Here is a 17126-nt window from a genome sequence, read left to right as displayed (position 1 = left end):
TAGGAGCTGACAAATCAAAATACAAGTAAAATCCCTAAGATATTAAGCTAAACGATGCTTAGTAATATTTAATAATTATCCACCAAGAAAAAATTTGCATGGGTAAGATTTCCTTGAAACTGGAAAAAAAAGGGCTACATTTCTTTAGAATGTGGTCTTTAGAAGTAGAAAGGGAATTCAAAAAATCATAGACCCTTGAACTGGAAATTAAATACTATCAAGGGTTTTGTTGGCTTTTTACACAGTACATATTTATAAACACCTAGAAGGTAAACAGGGCAACATAACTGAATCAAAAGCTTATCCAGAACAAGTACAACTTGATTATATGAGTGCAACTAACAGATGTGGCCTGCCACATGGGCACGACCACCTTCCATGATCAAAGCTATCCTTAGCACAGCCAGGGTGAGGAACAGCTGGGCCAAAGTTAATTTGCTTCCTAGTAATGTTGATAAAACACTGAAGTTTTAGTTGTTGCTTAGCAGTGCTTACTCCAAGTCCAGGACTTTGCAGTGTCTCATGCTCTGCCAGCGGGGAGGTACACAAGAAGCTGGGAGAGAACATGGCCTGGGCAGGTGACAAACCAGTCCAAGGGATATTCCACACCATAGGGCATGATGCTCAGGATAGAAACTGGGGGGAACTGGCTCCAGGGACAATCACTGCTAAGGGACAGGCTGGGCATCAGTCAGTGGTACGATGTACAATTGTACCGTGCATCACTTCTTTCTTGGCAATTTTATTTCTTTGTCTCCCTTTTTATTATTACTGCATGGTACTTAGCTGCTGGCTATAGTTAAAGTTATGCCTACAGCCAGTCAGCCTGTCTTAATTCTAATATTTGGGCTGCTGGAGAATACCAACCCAAATCCAAATTGTACAAAAAAAAAGTTGATGAAATACCACCAAATCATAAGGATCTATCAGCTATCACTCCACTAATCAAACCTACGAAAACAACAGGAAACATTTAAATAGTTTCGTAACAGTAAGTACACTAATTAAATCTTCAAGTAGCCATTACATTATAAAACTTGCAAACACTCAGTTGATCAGAAAATCTTGAGAAAAAAAAAGAAAAATTAAAAAAGGTTTAAAAGCCTCAAATGGAGCTGAATTAAGTTACATGCAAAGCACAGTTTTGCTTGGTAAATAATCAAGCATAAAAATCTGTAATGGAAACCAACTATTAGGCAGCATTAGAGCAGGAAAGGATCCATGCAAAGTAACAGCATTGCTAAACAGACAGAATAAGCCTTTTACTCTGCTTAGCATTACAAATACCTCAATCTGTTTTGAGAAGCACATCTCCAAATGACACAGAACAACTGGAAGAGTTCCAAAAGCAGCTACACAAAAAAAAGGAAAGAGGCCTTGAAAACACAACCTAAGTAGAGATTTAAATAGACTTTTTCAGGCTTTACTGGACTGAAAGAAGACAATATAAATAGAGGATTCCTACAAACACAAGGGAAATACACTTCCCTCCACAGATGAAAGGGGCTCAAACTACAGATCATTTAGGCTAAATTTGGGCTAATTTCTAGGGCAACCTAACCACAAGCATAGTTAAGCACCTGTACAGATTGCCAAACAAGACCAAAAACTTTAAAGAATTTTAAAGTTATTTTTAAAGCTTTCAAACTGACTTTGATCAGAGGTCCAGGTAAACTCTCAAGTCCCTTTCAGCCTCCATTTCCAGAAATCTATATTGGATTTTGTTCACCAAAGAAATATTTTTCAAAATGAGAGAAAAGTAATCTGCCTAAAAATTTTTCCAGTACATAGATGAAGAGACATCTGTATTTAAAATATTCATAATTTAAAGTCTGCTAGGAGATCAGATGCAATAGGCAGGAAAAACAGCTATGAGAGCCAGTCAGGATACTGATGATCTGGCAAGACAAACTCAAGTACAGGAACAAGACACACCCACAGGAGCTGGTTTTGCCTCGAGACCATTCTAGTACTAGTCAAATTTCTTTTAAATGCTTCCAGTCTTGTCAAACCAAGGTTACATTTGCTGAAAAGATTTCACATTATAGTCATGTGCTTGGTTTTGAAAACATTCCGTATGTTAAACTCTGATTAGGAGTTCAGCTATGCTGTGAGGGCGGGCAGTCTACACCTCCCTTATCTCCTGATCAATGCAAACAAATATTTTCAAGTGAGGATGAGCCTTTAGCACCAGTAAATTCAGAAACCTTTGCTTGCTAAGAGAGTGGTAACCTACAACACCTATCTTCTAATTCAAATTAGAAGATTGTTCAAACATTTTGCACGTTAAACTTGTTTACAATCACAGAACACATCATTGAATGAAAAAAAAAAAAGCAAGCAGTGAAAAAAATTGAACTGAGCTGCAGTTCTCACCCACACGTTTTCCCTTCTATATGTACTGCCTTTATATGCTTGTCTCCTTGAAAAGCCAGATGTAGCATTTCTTATTAATTCCTTTGGGAAAGCAGGGAGTGCAAGAAAGCAGACAGAACCTCTGAAGAAATGCAGAAATCCAAAGACTGTGCTTAGAATAATGGATTTCTTAACTTCCATAAAAAGGGAAAACTTGGAAAGAAGCAAACCTAGTAATAGAACTCTCATTTGATTCAGCACCATCCCAAATGGGGGTAACAAAGCTTATGGCCAAAAGCTACATAGACAGCTACCCACTGTAAGACAAGCTATTTCTAAAATTTTCATTATAAAAACCCAACTGTGCATATATACCTCAGGGACAGGTGTAGAGAAGTTGTGGATTAAGGACATTGAGTTACATTCCATGAGAAGCTTTGTCCCTCCTCCTCAGGCAGAGATCTTGGACTCTGCAGCAGAACTGCACCCACACATTGATTCTCACAAGGCATGCCCTGATGAGAACAAGTAAGAAACAGGAAGACTGGCAAGCCTGAAAATAGATGAAGGCTTCTAACTTCAGAAAGGCACTTCCAGAAGTGTAGATCTGTTGACAAAAGTCTTATTGTTTTCTCCTTTTCAGCAACTCAGAGAAGACAGTGTAGAAAGACATGGAATACTCCTTCTAATCTACTCTTCATTTCTGCTGGTTTCTTCACAGTCTGCCTAGTCTACCAAGGAGTATAAAAATCAAAACCATAGTAAAACACTTAAATATAGAAACTTTCTTTGCTAATAAGGAGAAAAAAAAAAACAAAAACAAAAAATGCGAACAACCCCCTCACTTGGAAACACTTTTGATAGCCTCCAGTTCAGAAAAAAAGCCTTCAATTTTCAAGTAACATTTTCATACCAACAGATCCTGAAGAATCAATCTATCTCTTTCTAAAAGCCTATGCTTGTCTAAAAGGAAGGTATATACTTGTTTAAATGGTGACTTTTGCATTAGTAGTTGGTCAGTAGACTTTCTGCACCCTGTATTTTGGACAGCTTTGTGTTCCAGTGGAACAGAAATGCTCTCTTACTATCTAGAAATGCTTCCTGTGGATTTGGAGCTCTATTTATGCAATCTCTGAAAATCACATTTCATTGTATTTATCTAGTTCAAACAGCAAGAAGATTGACATTTCATGAATAATACAGCATCTTTCATTACCGCAGCCAAATAATCTCCAAAACAGTCTATGATGTTTAAAGGGTAAAGCTACTAGTTCCCTCTGAGATATTAAATCATCCCTTCCCCCAAGATTTAGTCAGAAAGCATGACACACAGATTTTTAAAAACCCAAAACTATCACAAGTATATCAGTAGAAAATAGTAACACCTACCAAAGTCCCTGCATACACTAATTAAGTCAGAGGTCCCAACTTGGTTTTCCTTTTTTTTTTTGCTGTCCTTCCCTCCTCTTAGAATTTGGAATACTGAACTATGTCAGACTATAAAACAAAAATAAATGCCCAGGATTTGCATTTTGTTGTTTGTTTGGGGAGGTTTGGGGCTTAGTTCTAGGGTGAGGCTTTTTGGTTGGGTTTTTTTGGTTTTCATTTTGTTTTGGTTATTTGTTTGTTTTTCTGGGTTTTTTCACAATCAAGATAGCCTAGCAAAAAAGATTATCTCAAAATGATCTTTTAAAAGATCCCTAAAGGAAATGAGATTCTGATAGATGCTGTGACAGCATCCTGTATTTGAGAGAATAGTTAATCCCTTGGAAAAAAACAGGAGCATTAAAATAATTTGGAAGTAGCAGGCTCTCTAATTAATGTGATCCAACATGAAATCTTGGAAGAGACAGACAAAATTCTTTCCTACCTGAAGCTGAAAAGGCTGTCCTCTGCCCAGACTTGAGCAGATCCAGAAAAACATAAGAGCATGCAGTACAAAACAGCCAGATAAATATCACCAATTCAAATTAAAAAAAAAAAAAATTAAAAAAAAAGGACACCCTTCAAATGGAAAAGCAAGGAAAGGTTCACACACAAAGGTCATGGCACCACACAGTTTCTCCATAGAGGCAAGAGAGGCAGGCAGAAGAAAACCAGCAAGGAGTTGCGCCAGTTCACAAGAATGCAAGCATTAGCAGGTACTCAGAATGGAAATACAGGGTCCAGCTACCAAAAGGGAATCCTGAGTGTACAAAAGAATGGCAAAGTTTGGTCTGCAGCATACATCAAGTCCACAAGAGATGGGCGAAGGCTTTGAAAACATCACAGATTTAGAATGATAGTACTCTCTTCACTCAGCTTCCAACTTTCATAACATGCAAAGAAAACTATCTTTATGAAAGTCAAATTCATGCCCAAGCTGATTGAACCAGTCAGCCAATTTCAAATGCACAAGCACAGCATTAGCCTCTATTCATTAAGGGACTGAAAAAATAAGATTAAACCAATCACATACAGCCCATCATGCTCTTCCATCTTTAGGAATCAAAAGGAACCAGAAAGGGACTGTGGAAGAACAATTCACAGGATCACAGAATGGCTTGGATCAGAAGGGACCATAAGGATTATCTAGTTCCAAACCCCTGCCCAAGGGCACTTTTTACTAGACCTGGCTGCTCAGGGCTCCATCCAGCCAGGGCTTGAACACTTTTGTGGATGAGGCATCCACAACTTCTCTGGGCAACTGCTCTGGTTCCAGCACCACATCACCCTCACAGGGAAGTATTTCTTTCTTATATCTAAACTAAACCTCTGCTCTTTCAATTTAAAGCCATTCCCTCTTGCCCTATCATTACATGTCCTTCTGAACAGTTCCTCTCCTGCTCTTTTGCTGCCCCGCCCTTTAGGTACTGGAAGGTGCTCTGAGGTCTCTCCAAAGCCTTCCCTTCTCCAGGCTGAACAGCTTCATCTCTCTCCATCCATATTCACAGGAGAAGTCCTCCAGCCTTCTGATCATCTTCATGGGCCTCCTCTGGACTAGCTCCAACAGTCTGATGTCCTTATGTTGAGGACCCCACATCTGAACACAGCCCTCCAGGTAGGGTCCCACAGGAGCAGAATTGGCTCCTTGACCTGCTGGCCATGCTTCTTGTGATGCAGCCCAGGATACAACTGGCTTTCTGGGCTGAAAGTGCACATTGCCAGCTCATGCTGAGCATCTCATAACACAACACCCAAGTCCTCCTCAAGGCTGCTCTTGATCTCTCTCTACCCAGCCTGTACTTGCTTGGGATTGCCCCAACTCAGGTGCACTGTCCCCTTGCATTTGTCCCTGCTGAGGTCTGCACAAGCTCACCTCTCAAGCCTGTCCAGGTCCCTTTGGATGGCACCCCTTCCCTGCAGTGGGTGTTGGCTACACCACAGTTTTATGTCATTGGAAAACTAGCTGGAATTGCACTCAATCCTTTAGCACTGATCCCAGTACAGACCTCTGAGGGACACCACCCATCACAGGTCTCCACTAGGACACTGAGTCACTGACCACAACTCTTCAACTCCATTAATCCTAAAACAGAGACCTGATCTTTGGAAATCTGCAAATGTTTTCAGTTAAAAAGATAAAAGCAAAATCAAACAAACTAAAATAAGCCATTATAGCTTCAGATACAAAAATCAGGCAAATAAATAACATGGCTAGAAACACTTTTACAAAGGCCAATTCGGATTTTTTGAAGCTGGTAGACTTAAGTAGTTAAAGAAGAAACACTCTCAGAACAGAAGACATGTTTTTTGTAGATGGAAAACAGCCTATTTCATACAGCAGCCAGCTGCAGGCTCTTACCACAAAGACTAATGGCATTCCAGACTGCATTAGGCAAAGCATTGCCAGCAGGTCAAGGGTGGCAACCCATCTTCTCTATCGGGCACTGGGTGCGGCCACAAGGAATGTTGGGTCCAGTGCTGTGTTTTCCAGTACAAGGGAGGCATGGACATACCAGAGAGAATCCAAACAGGTCTCTAAGACAAGGGACTGGAGCATCCTTCTGATACAGAAAGACTGAGAGATCTGGGTGTGTGCAGCCTGGAGAAGGCTCAGGGAGATCTCACCAATGTGTGTAAATACCTGAAGGGAAGCTACATGGAGGATGGAGCCAGGCTCTTTCCCATGGTGCCCAGTGACAGGAGTATGCCCAGGGGCAGTATGCACACACTCATACACAGAAGGTGCTCTCCAAACAGTGGGAAACACTGGCAGAAGTTCCCTGGGGCATTGAGAGCTCTCCCTCCTTAGAGATACTCAAAAGCCATCTGGACATACTTTTGGACAACTGGGTCTAGATTGCCCTGCTTGAACAGGAAGGTGATCTCTGGGAGGTTCCTTTCAATTTTAACCGATCTCAAATTCCACAAAGACTTTTTAGGCTGCTACAATTAATACAAGAGATATCTCAGAAAATACACATCAGAAAACCAGGACTTGCTCCCATGTGAGTCAATCCCACAAACCCAAGCTCAGAACTCTGGCATTAGAAAATAAGATGCTGACAGAGCAGACTAAGCAACCAGTTGCTGCAGGGGAAGGCTCACTGCTGAGCCTTTAATAAGAACTGTCTGGCTGAACTGAGGCTACCATCCATTTTCTCCCTCTGCCTCCTGAGATCTGGCATTTAAAGCATCCACCAACCAGCATCCATCTGGCAGGAGTCCTATTCTGGAATCCCTCAGGCTCTCACAGATAGGGTATTCTGAACTTTTCTGGCAAAATGAATCAAGATTTCCATTTGCAGAAGATTCCCTTTAACAGAGAATCCTTAACTGAGCACACTGATAGTTCAACGACTGTCTGCTGAAGTTACCCAAACAATGTCTGATTACTCAAGTGTAAGAGAACAGGTCAGGACAACCATAAATACAGAGTCTGTCATTCAGGTACCAGTTATTCTGTTTGAGTGGTTTTGTCTCCTCTTCACCACTTCATCTTTTCTCAACTGCACAATGAACCACAGTTTGCATGAGTTACCTGTTAATCACAACATACTATAGTTCTTAATACACAGAGACAGACAGGAAAAGAGTAAGAATTTTCACAGCCAAGGAGAGGAAAGGAAAGTGACCTAAAACAGGTTGCTCAGACATCTGCTCAATGACTTGACCAAATGCCATTTTAAACATATGTCATCACTGTTCATGCCCTGTGGCATGAAAACTGAGGCAGTGCACCCAGAACAAACTGGCTAGTGTCACAGTGCTCCTATGTGTTTGCAGATGATGGAGAGAAAGCACAGTTAAGAAACAGAAGCTATTTTCTGATTGATCACATTTTTTCACTCTGATTATGAGAGACTAAGGAGAGAAAATCCAATAAGTGATTATGAAACACTGGAGAAATACACTATGGACAAATAATGGCTTCATTTCACAATGAACACAAGCACACAGCAGGTCATTACCATCCTGATAATATACTTTAAACAAATGCCTCTCAGCGCTGACCTGAAGAGTAAGTTGACAAGAATTATATTGATTATTCAATGTTCTTACATCAGTTGACACCTACAGCAGAAAATTTAAAGATTAAGAATTATTTTATTTCTTCATTGATTCTGCTCATAAACACAAAGTGGTGCTGCATGTAAGGAACTGAAGTATTAGCAAACAATGGCATTGCCTCTACCATTGCCCGTTTTACAAATTTCAGAAAGCATCACTTACCTGATTTCATTATTATTAACTGCTAAAATATATGGGATTTTCTGCTTCAAGTAAAAGGATTTCTTCTACCCTAAGAACTGGACAGGGACTGCATCTGCTCTTTGTGTGTTTGAGTTTATGTTGTACCTTGTATTTCAATTCTCATGTGTAAGAGGAAGATGTTTAAAAGCAGAAATCATTTAATATTCCTGAGTTTACTGCACTTCTGCACTGCAAAGGGAATACTTTTTCAGGATCTTTGAAAAATGCACTGAGTAGTTATATGAGTAGTAAAACATAGCTGGCACAACAAACCAAACATTCTGCTCCTAGATGCCTTAGCCTCCTTTATTTAGCCTCTTCTCCTATTTATACAGATTGTGTCACATATACTAATTGCTCAAACAGGAGTATGGAAAAAACACCAGAGAAACTAACCAGCCTCCAAAGCCACATATTTTACATCAAACCAACATCAGAATAAAGCTTTATTTTAACACTTTTCAGAAGCTACCCATGAATCAAGTTTTGTTCTTACATCTGAAAGCCTCAGCTTTTTCAGTGTGAAGATATCCTATCTGGACACGGATGTTGACACTTCAGACATTTATATAAAACATAGCAAAAGCTGTGTTTTATATAAATTCTGCTCTCCAGCAGCTAGGATTGATTAAGCCATTGGCTTCTGACTGCAGCTCTGATAGAAGCTTGGTAGCAAGGCACTCACTCTGTTCTGGAAAGGTACCTCAGGTACAGTAATAGAATATACCACATCATGGCCACACAGACCAAATTTTAGTTTTGTTATAACATAAAATGGTAAGAACTTACTATGGGGACAACTCTAAAGTAATCAAAACCACACTGCTTACATGGATTTCTGAAGCAAACCTACTGCAGTCAGGACTAACACCAAGACTACAGGTTTATATGAATGTTCTCTCTGCAGAAGAATGTAGCCACAGCATGCACCAGCCAGCTTTTCAGAGCACCATGGTCATGCAGAGAAAGCGATCCAGAGGAGCCCAGACTCTTGTTTCATAACATCTGAAGACAAGTGGATACTACTGTTCAATGAGACCTCCTGCCATCTTGTAGGGAAAAAAAACCAAAAGGATGGCACTATAGTTTTTTCTTTTGTCATAACACATTTAACAAGTTTTAGCTGACATGTGTACATCTTATGTAGGGAAATGGTAAAATCTTACTATTTAATCTCACCGTATGCATACCAACTCATTTATACCTCACAAGCATTAAAGCATTCAAGAGTTTAATATTATTTGAAGACAAAAAGCTTTTTATAGAAACAGTAACACCTAACACTAAAACCAGCACTCAGTATCAAAGCCAGCAGACAGTGATTAGGCACACAGATGATGACACAGCATATATTAAAGGTGGTATCACAAGTGGATACTACAGTGGAAGGAAGCAAAAGAGGAAACCTCAATCAGCTGAAAAGGCTTACATTTATTAAAGAGCTTCCAGGATATAAGATTTTAAACAGACACTCCTAGAGAGAGCAGAATACCAAGAAAAAGAAAGCTACCCAGGTGACTCTTGTTTAAAATGGTGCATTACTTGTATGCATTGTGCATTTCCATGTGGTATGATCTATTAATAAAACAGATTATTCACTCTTTAAGTAATCATACACCAAATTACCCAGAGCTTCCTTTTGCAAGCCTACTGACTTCACAGTTCCTGTTGTGCCTGTGATGAGTAATGACTGCAAGAACAGCTTAGCACTTGGCTATACTAAGTATTTTTTATTTCAGTATTATCCAGTTTTGAAGATTAACTCCATGCTACATTGTCTAAGGTACTTGCATCTTCTTACCAGATGTAAACACACAACAAACCTGTTAAAATATCACATACCTAAAATTTCCCAGGAAATAGAAGACTCGAAGTTCAAATTCAAGAAAGGTACTGTAAATTTTACAGTAAATTTCAACATCCTGTGATTTCTATCTTTTATTTACCCATTTCTCTTCAAACATAATTCAATGCAACTTTTAAATAGAAAGCTTGAAATTTACTGTTTTAAAGCACCAAGCTTCTTGATTAAAAATTATGCCAACCAACACATAAAGAAATTGCTTTCAGGAGGAGTACGTGCAAGAAATCCAATTTGTCCATGATGATGGGAGTACAAGTAAATCAACTGCTATCTTCTCATAGCATCACAGAATATGGTGAGTTGAAAGGGATCCACAAGGATCACACAGTCTCATTCCCAGCCCTGCACAGCACCATCCCCACAAGTCACACCATGTGTCCAAGAGCATTGTCCAAGCACTCCTTCAGCTCTGTCAGGCTGGTGCTGTGACCACTTCCCTGGGGAGCCTGTTTCAGTACCCAACCACCCTCTGGGTGAAAAACCTTTTCCAAATATCCAACCTAAACTTCCCTGACAATTTTAGGCCATTCAGCTCCTATCACTGGTGACCACGGAGAAGAGATGAGTCTCTCCTCCTCTCACAAGGAAGTTGTAACTGCAGTGAGGTTCCCCCTCAGTCTCCCCTTCTCCAGGCTGAGCAGACCAAGCAACCTCAGCCACTCCTCAAATCGCTTCTCCTCAAGATCTTTCACCATCTTTGTCAAGAAGAAAAGAAGGGATTTCTTGGTTGAAAACTGAAAGAACATTTGTCCTCAAACATAACTGAAAAGTTAATTCAAAGTAAAACCAACTTGCAGTGTCAAATACTCCTCTGACATGTCTTCATTACTCAGCCAGGCTTCCACCTGTTTCCACTGATTAAAGACATAAGACTTCTATACTTTTTCTTGACATAGTCTTTTTTTCATGTGTTTTGCCCTCACCCCTCTTTTTATTATTAATGCTGCCTCTTACAAAAAAGGATAGACTGACATGCTACCACTCATTGCCTAATATGGTCTCCTCCTATTAAATTAACTGTCTCAAGTACAGCTGGTTTATTTCACCTTAAGTTGAAATGAGCCTGATCAATTTAAACTAATAATACCAAATCTGGACAATTATTGGGTGAGGAAAAATTACAGCATAAAAAAGCTTTTGTGCAAGTTCAGAACAGATGGGAAAACTAAGCTGCATGAAGTCACCTCAAATAAATTTTAAACTATAATCGACATTGAGGCAAGACACCAAAAGGAAATGGCTAGCATGCTTATAACAACCGGAACTATTCAGGATCGTGACAGTACTAAGGAAGACTTGGGTTTCACAGAGCAACCTGCTCTAACTGATCCTGCTTTGAGCAGGCAGGGTGGGAGTCAGAAACACTTCCTCCCACAGCTATTCTATGATTCTGTGATCTTATCTTTAACTTCCAGTAAAGACATTTGATCTGCAAAACTGATCAGCTTCAAAAGCTAAATGAAACTTAATATCTTTAATTGAGGCACTGGATTTTTAAAATTAAGATGTTTGTATTTCTTAAATATCAATACTTTCTAGTTACATCCACCCTCCTTTATAGGAAAAAAACCCCACACAAACGGAATTTTTACAGTTTACAGTGCATTGGTATCAAAGGTCATGATCTTTTAGCTCCAACTCAGACACTTCATACACCATCACCTGCAGTTCTGCAGGCAAAACTGACTTGCCAAACTTACAGCCAGCAGTTTCATTAAGAACAATGAAATTATTGTTTGCTGAGCTTGTCATAATTAGTCAAGTGAAATTTGTCTCAAATGCAAGAAATTTCACCAAAGAATAAAAAACCATGGATAATTAAGCTCTTAGAGAAGAAAATTTACTGCAATATACGGTACCCTTGCACATTATCTCTTTATCCCAAACACCACTGTCTCAATTCAGTCAATGCCATGCAACCAGAATTTTAATCAACTCTTATTAGTGACTGTCTTTGCCAGGAGCTGAAGAAGAACATAGCTTTCACTGAACTCTTCTAGGTACAATTTATTCTGCCACTTCATTTTGTAGGGAGCCTGATTTATTTGACATCAATAGTTTGTTGAGGTAATAAACCATGCAGCAATGATACCATGACTCAGAGCTCATTTGCTAACAGTCAAGTTGCTTGGCAGCATGACAGGCAGAGTAATGTGCCTTGAAGAAGTATCTGTATAGATGCCACAGAGATTACCAAACAAATACAGAGCCCCAAAACACAACTTTATCAACTCTGCTTTGATTGACTGATTGTGCTCAGCTTCACTTTGAGCACAAAGATTAAAAAAAAAAATAAATCTATACGCAAGCCAAAAAGCTACTCCATCCCAACAGATTCTAACACACCCAGGCAATTTTACACTACAGCTTCCTTCCAAGACAGGGCTGTCCTTCACAGGCTTACAGAAGCACTCAGTGTAGGAAGTAAGGGAGCCCTCCTTCAGGTAAATATCAATACTCAGTGAAGCATAGCTACATCCTACAACAGAAGTCCAAATTTATTTTTTCATCTGAGTTTGCAAGAGGGATAAAAGAGGTTTTATATGTCAATTTTAAAACCCTGTTCTGCTGAGAATTCTGTTCTTTTGACTACCATCAGCAATCAAGCACAAAATGAATTAAAACTTTAAAAAGGAGGTAGGGAATTAAGAAAAAGACTGATTTAGACCCTTCTCTCTGGAAATACAAAGCATATAATCAGATTTTTTCCTAGTTGCATAAAGGCAGCATATGTCTTTTTTGTACCAAACCAGCTGAGAAGGCTACAACACTTTAAAATGCCCATGCATTATCTTTTTCAGCCTCTCTACTTAAGTACCAACATTTACAAATCTGCAGATACTAGATGATTCCTATCCTTCTTTCTCCCTATACCTCTATAGGGACACACACCTTCCCCAGGATTAAATAAGTGTATTTAATCTTTATTTAAAAGTACAGAAAAAAGTGATAGGCACTACAGGTAAGGAAATCACAGTCCTCTTTTCACTCCATTCCTGTCAATACCAAATACATGCTCATTAAAGACCTTTCCATTTAAACACTCCAATTTTAGGAAGGATAATATATCAAGTTATTTTTCAACATACATATTCATTGTTTGAAGCCATGCATTGAGTTCTATGCAGGCTCAGCCTGCAGTGTTACAGGAAGTTCCCAGAGTGGATGAACTTGTAATAGCTACTTAGAGCAAATAATTTTAGAAGAAATTCAGAAGGATTACTAGGAAATTCCTTCACAGCTGTTAACTTCAACAAGTGCTTATTTTTCAAGTAATTTAAGACTGACAATTTACAATCCATTTACATGGTCATTTTTGTTATCATCAAATCTCCAACATACAGAAAATCACTGCCTGGTGCTAGTTAGTGTTTCCATCCAAAATCTTCAAAATACAAGTCTGATTTCTAGGTAAGCATCAGAAAAATCACAACATTCAGCATCATTAAACACCTGACTGACAAATTAAGTGCCACAATTAACATGCCAAGGAAATTAGTTTACTCAGATGATCAAGACTTATTTGGCTCTAATCTGAGATTTTTAAGATAAAACAATCAAATCTTCACCACATCTCCCATTGTTTGTCAACCCCAGAGTAATGAGTGAAGGCAAAGGGGAGCTCCCCCTCAGTCCTGGCTCTGGCCTGGAGTGTAAGGGAACTTACTGAAGACTAACATTTCAAAATCCCAAGAAAGGTATGACCAGGAAGTACCTCCACAGATACCAACCAGACCACTTACAACCAAAGTTTGTTTACTCTAATTCAAATAACTCTTTACATTAGCATGTTCAAAGAGCTCAGACACATGAGCACAGGAACAGTACAAAGAACTGATGGCCATCAAAACAAACAGAATAGCAGACATAACAGCTACCATGAAAGGTTCAAGTGCTTTGGAGAGGGCAAAAATTTATCAAAAAACCTCTCCTGGCTTCAGAGTGTAAGGAAGCCTGTATAACCAGTGCACAGCAACTGAACTGATAGCATTTTAAAAAATTTAGTTGTCTCTTACTAGTTTAAGCAATTTTTAGAGAGGCTGGAGACCCTGAGGAGCTATGTTAGCAGGTAGGGAAAACAGCAAGGAGAGGAATAATGTTTTTCCTATCTGTACACTCATGAAATCTTCAGGAGAGCCAGCAGGGCAGGGAAAAGAAGGAAACTTAGGTCAGTGAATATATTTAGATAATAAACAAATATGATTTCTACAACAGTGCTTTTCCAATACAAAATCCACTTGAGTCCATATTTACATCACATATAGGTATTTGAAGTTTGACTCCAAGATTAAGACACTCATTGAACAATGCAGGTAACCTCTAAATAGGACTGCCAGCCAATGGGTCTCTCTACCATACAAAAAGGAAATCCCAAACCTGGGGCTATGCAGATATATACAAGCACTATAATTAGTTGTACACACATCCCCACTAAAACACTGACATTCTCCAGTCCTGAGGCCAGCTGGTACCAGCTGCACTCTGCTGTACAGTACTTAACCTTCAATCTCCCCTGGGAACCATGAGACACATTCATAGCCTGAAGACAAACACTTAGGTGGGGAAGGGAGTAATTCACTTTGGTTTCTATTCAGACTGCCCAACAGAAAGCTGTAAGTGGCATTTTCCTGATAGAAAATTAAGTGTACCTGGTGCATTCTTTAGGTACAGGCACCATCACTTCTGGGATCCAGCAGAGGAAGGAGCAAACCTTGTGTAGTCTTGCCTGTATCACCTACTAGAAGTGGCTCCTGGAGCTTGTCATACAGCCTCCACACATTGCCCACAGTTTAAAGTAACAAATGATTCTTACATTTTTTTCCTTCCATTGAAAGAAGAGCTTTTTATTTTTATCCAATAGCAGACTAATTCATATGGTGACAAAGCAATATAAGCTCTGTAATCAAATCTAGTTCTCCCCTCTCTCGTCTCCCAGCTGCGCAGTAACAGCTGTTTATAACACAGCCAACATCTCAGATCAGGGCATGCAGTGAAACCAGCTGGAATGAATTAGGAGGATCAGGAATTAGTGTTCCCTTGCCACAGAGCAGGAAATCTGCCTACCTGTCTCACGCTATTAGGAATGTAAACCACGGCTGGATTTCCATTTTCCAGAAACCTACGTACCTCGTTAAGGTAAAGACCAAAGTGCTCCTGCTGGCACCTCCCTTTGCTGCATTTAACCACATTAATCATTTCTTTAGAATATTAACTAACATCAGTTAGAGCTGACATTGTTGAATGTCTAAAGAGAAATTTACATGAACAAGTTACTTTACAACAACCAATAATCAAAGAAGCTGTTTGTCTATAAACCAGCTATCCAACCAAATGAGGTTCTCTCATATCCACATTAGTCTGAATACATGAGGCTTTGAAGAAAATCCTGAACATAAGAGCCTAGTACTGGATATTTTAAAAGACAATAAAACTACGTTCACTATCACACTACAATTCAGCAGAGTATCTAACAGATAGGATCACGAACTAAGGCTGCCCTGGCCTTGTGCTTTCTGTGCAATGCAATTTTCTTCTTTGTTTTTTCTACCAGCATTTTTCTCACAGGCTCACATACTTCAGGAACCTATTCGAGCAAGGATCTGCTATTTTGCTAAACATTTATGCAGGAATTAACACAGTGGGAACCTAATTTGTTTCTGATCTCTAGGCTACTAGAATAGTAAAACATATGCATACCGTAATAAATGTCTTCCCTGCTTTTAAGAATGACTGCAAAAGAGAAACAAGTGTTTTTCTATATGGATTCAGATACTGCTAATATAATCAAGCATTCAAACTTAAAATAAGGCATTATGTGTTTCATAAGTGTATTCTTAACCTAAGCATTCATACTGATATTAAAAAAAAAAAAAGTAATTATAAGCACTTAGTTCTTAAAGAAATTTCTCACACAAATTGTCTTCTGTTCAGACATCTTCCATCTACTAGCACTGGCTGTTTTCAAATGATGTTTGTCATTTGTCAATACTTGGAAATACTTAAGATTAAGCAATAATGAAAAAAGAAGAATATGTAAACACAAAATATGTCTCAGTGGGGCATTATTTCAATAAGCTTTAGATATTTCAAAAAGCTGGCAAAAATTCCCCAAATAAGCCATCCTCTCACTTGAAAATAAAACTATGGTTAGAGAATTCAAATACTGAAGTGTTATGATACAACTAGAATTATGGTATATTTGCAGGATTGCAAAAAAAACCCTCAACAGTAGCATTCTTGTAAAGGCAAAGCAAAATAAATTTTAGAATAGAAACTTACTTGTGCATATTTTCCACTCCTATTATGATCATGATATAGTAGGAAATTCCACTTTGTATAACAAAATGTAAGGCATACCTAGGGGGAAAAAGAAAGTAAACCTTCATAGCATTTTCTTTAATGACAGTCAACTGCATTCATTTATTATGAAATTAAAGAGGTTCAAAGTTTTAAGCCATCACTGCTCCCAAAGAAAACCCCCCTTTTATTCCTTTTAGGTTTTCTCCTACCCTTCCTTCTCCTGAGAACATCTCCCTTTAGCACAGCACAGAGAGCAGTAATGAACAAAAACTAGACACCCAGCTAGAATGTTCCAGCTCAATCAAGACCATTGCAAATGTTGATAATTCTTAAAATACAAAGAATATGTCTTATAATACTTCAATTTGGCATTATTTCCCGAGTAAATAATCTAAACAACATGAAAGTTCTGTGGTTTAACTTCCATATTCATCTTGCTAGCCATTTACAGTAATAGATTATATCTATTGCTGTAAATGTCTAGAAAGATGAATATGGAAACTAAATTGTTGTTTTAATGGAAATTAAATTGTTTATTCTTTCAGATAAGGCCAACAATTTCTTAGTATCCACAATATTGTAAGATTTCCCACTCAACAGAAATGGTGACTGTGTTCAGCCAGTCTCTTTGTCCCAGGCTGTCAGTAACTTTTAAAGGGATGGTGGTGATGGTCATAAAAAACACACACAAAAAAGTCCCACACACCAACAAGCCACAGATTTATTTCACAAAGGTGCTCTAAGCTCCTTTTGTTTGTTTTCCACAACTTACCTCCACAGCTATCCCAACAGCCCTGCTTTGGGAGTTTGCTTTGGCCTTTGAAGGAGTTATACTTCAGTAAACTCTAGAGCACTGCTATCAAAACAGTGCCAGTGAATGGGGAAAAGAGCTGATCTTCAGTAACTTGGGGTTTTTTTTCATTCTGGTACC

The 17126-nt window shown here is 38.8% G+C and overlaps 1 protein-coding gene across 1 annotated transcript in view; it reads right to left on the bottom strand.

The window, feature by feature from the left end:
• MBOAT2 (membrane bound glycerophospholipid O-acyltransferase 2) overlaps positions 1–17126 on the bottom strand; it is an 86178-nt gene that overhangs the window by 48880 nt on the left and 20172 nt on the right. The window contains exon 3 of the mRNA XM_084202264.1: positions 16175–16252. Coding sequence (XP_084058390.1) covers positions 16175–16252 — 78 coding nt within the window. The remainder of the gene's footprint in view (positions 1–16174; positions 16253–17126) is intronic.

The sequence above is a fragment of the Fringilla coelebs genome, assembly GCF_963513975.1.
Source record: "Fringilla coelebs genome assembly, chromosome: 3".
In the NCBI taxonomy this organism is placed as follows: Eukaryota; Metazoa; Chordata; class Aves; order Passeriformes; family Fringillidae; genus Fringilla; species Fringilla coelebs.
The sequence above is the reverse complement of the archived record's forward strand: the minus strand, read 5'-3'. Positions and strand labels throughout refer to the sequence as shown.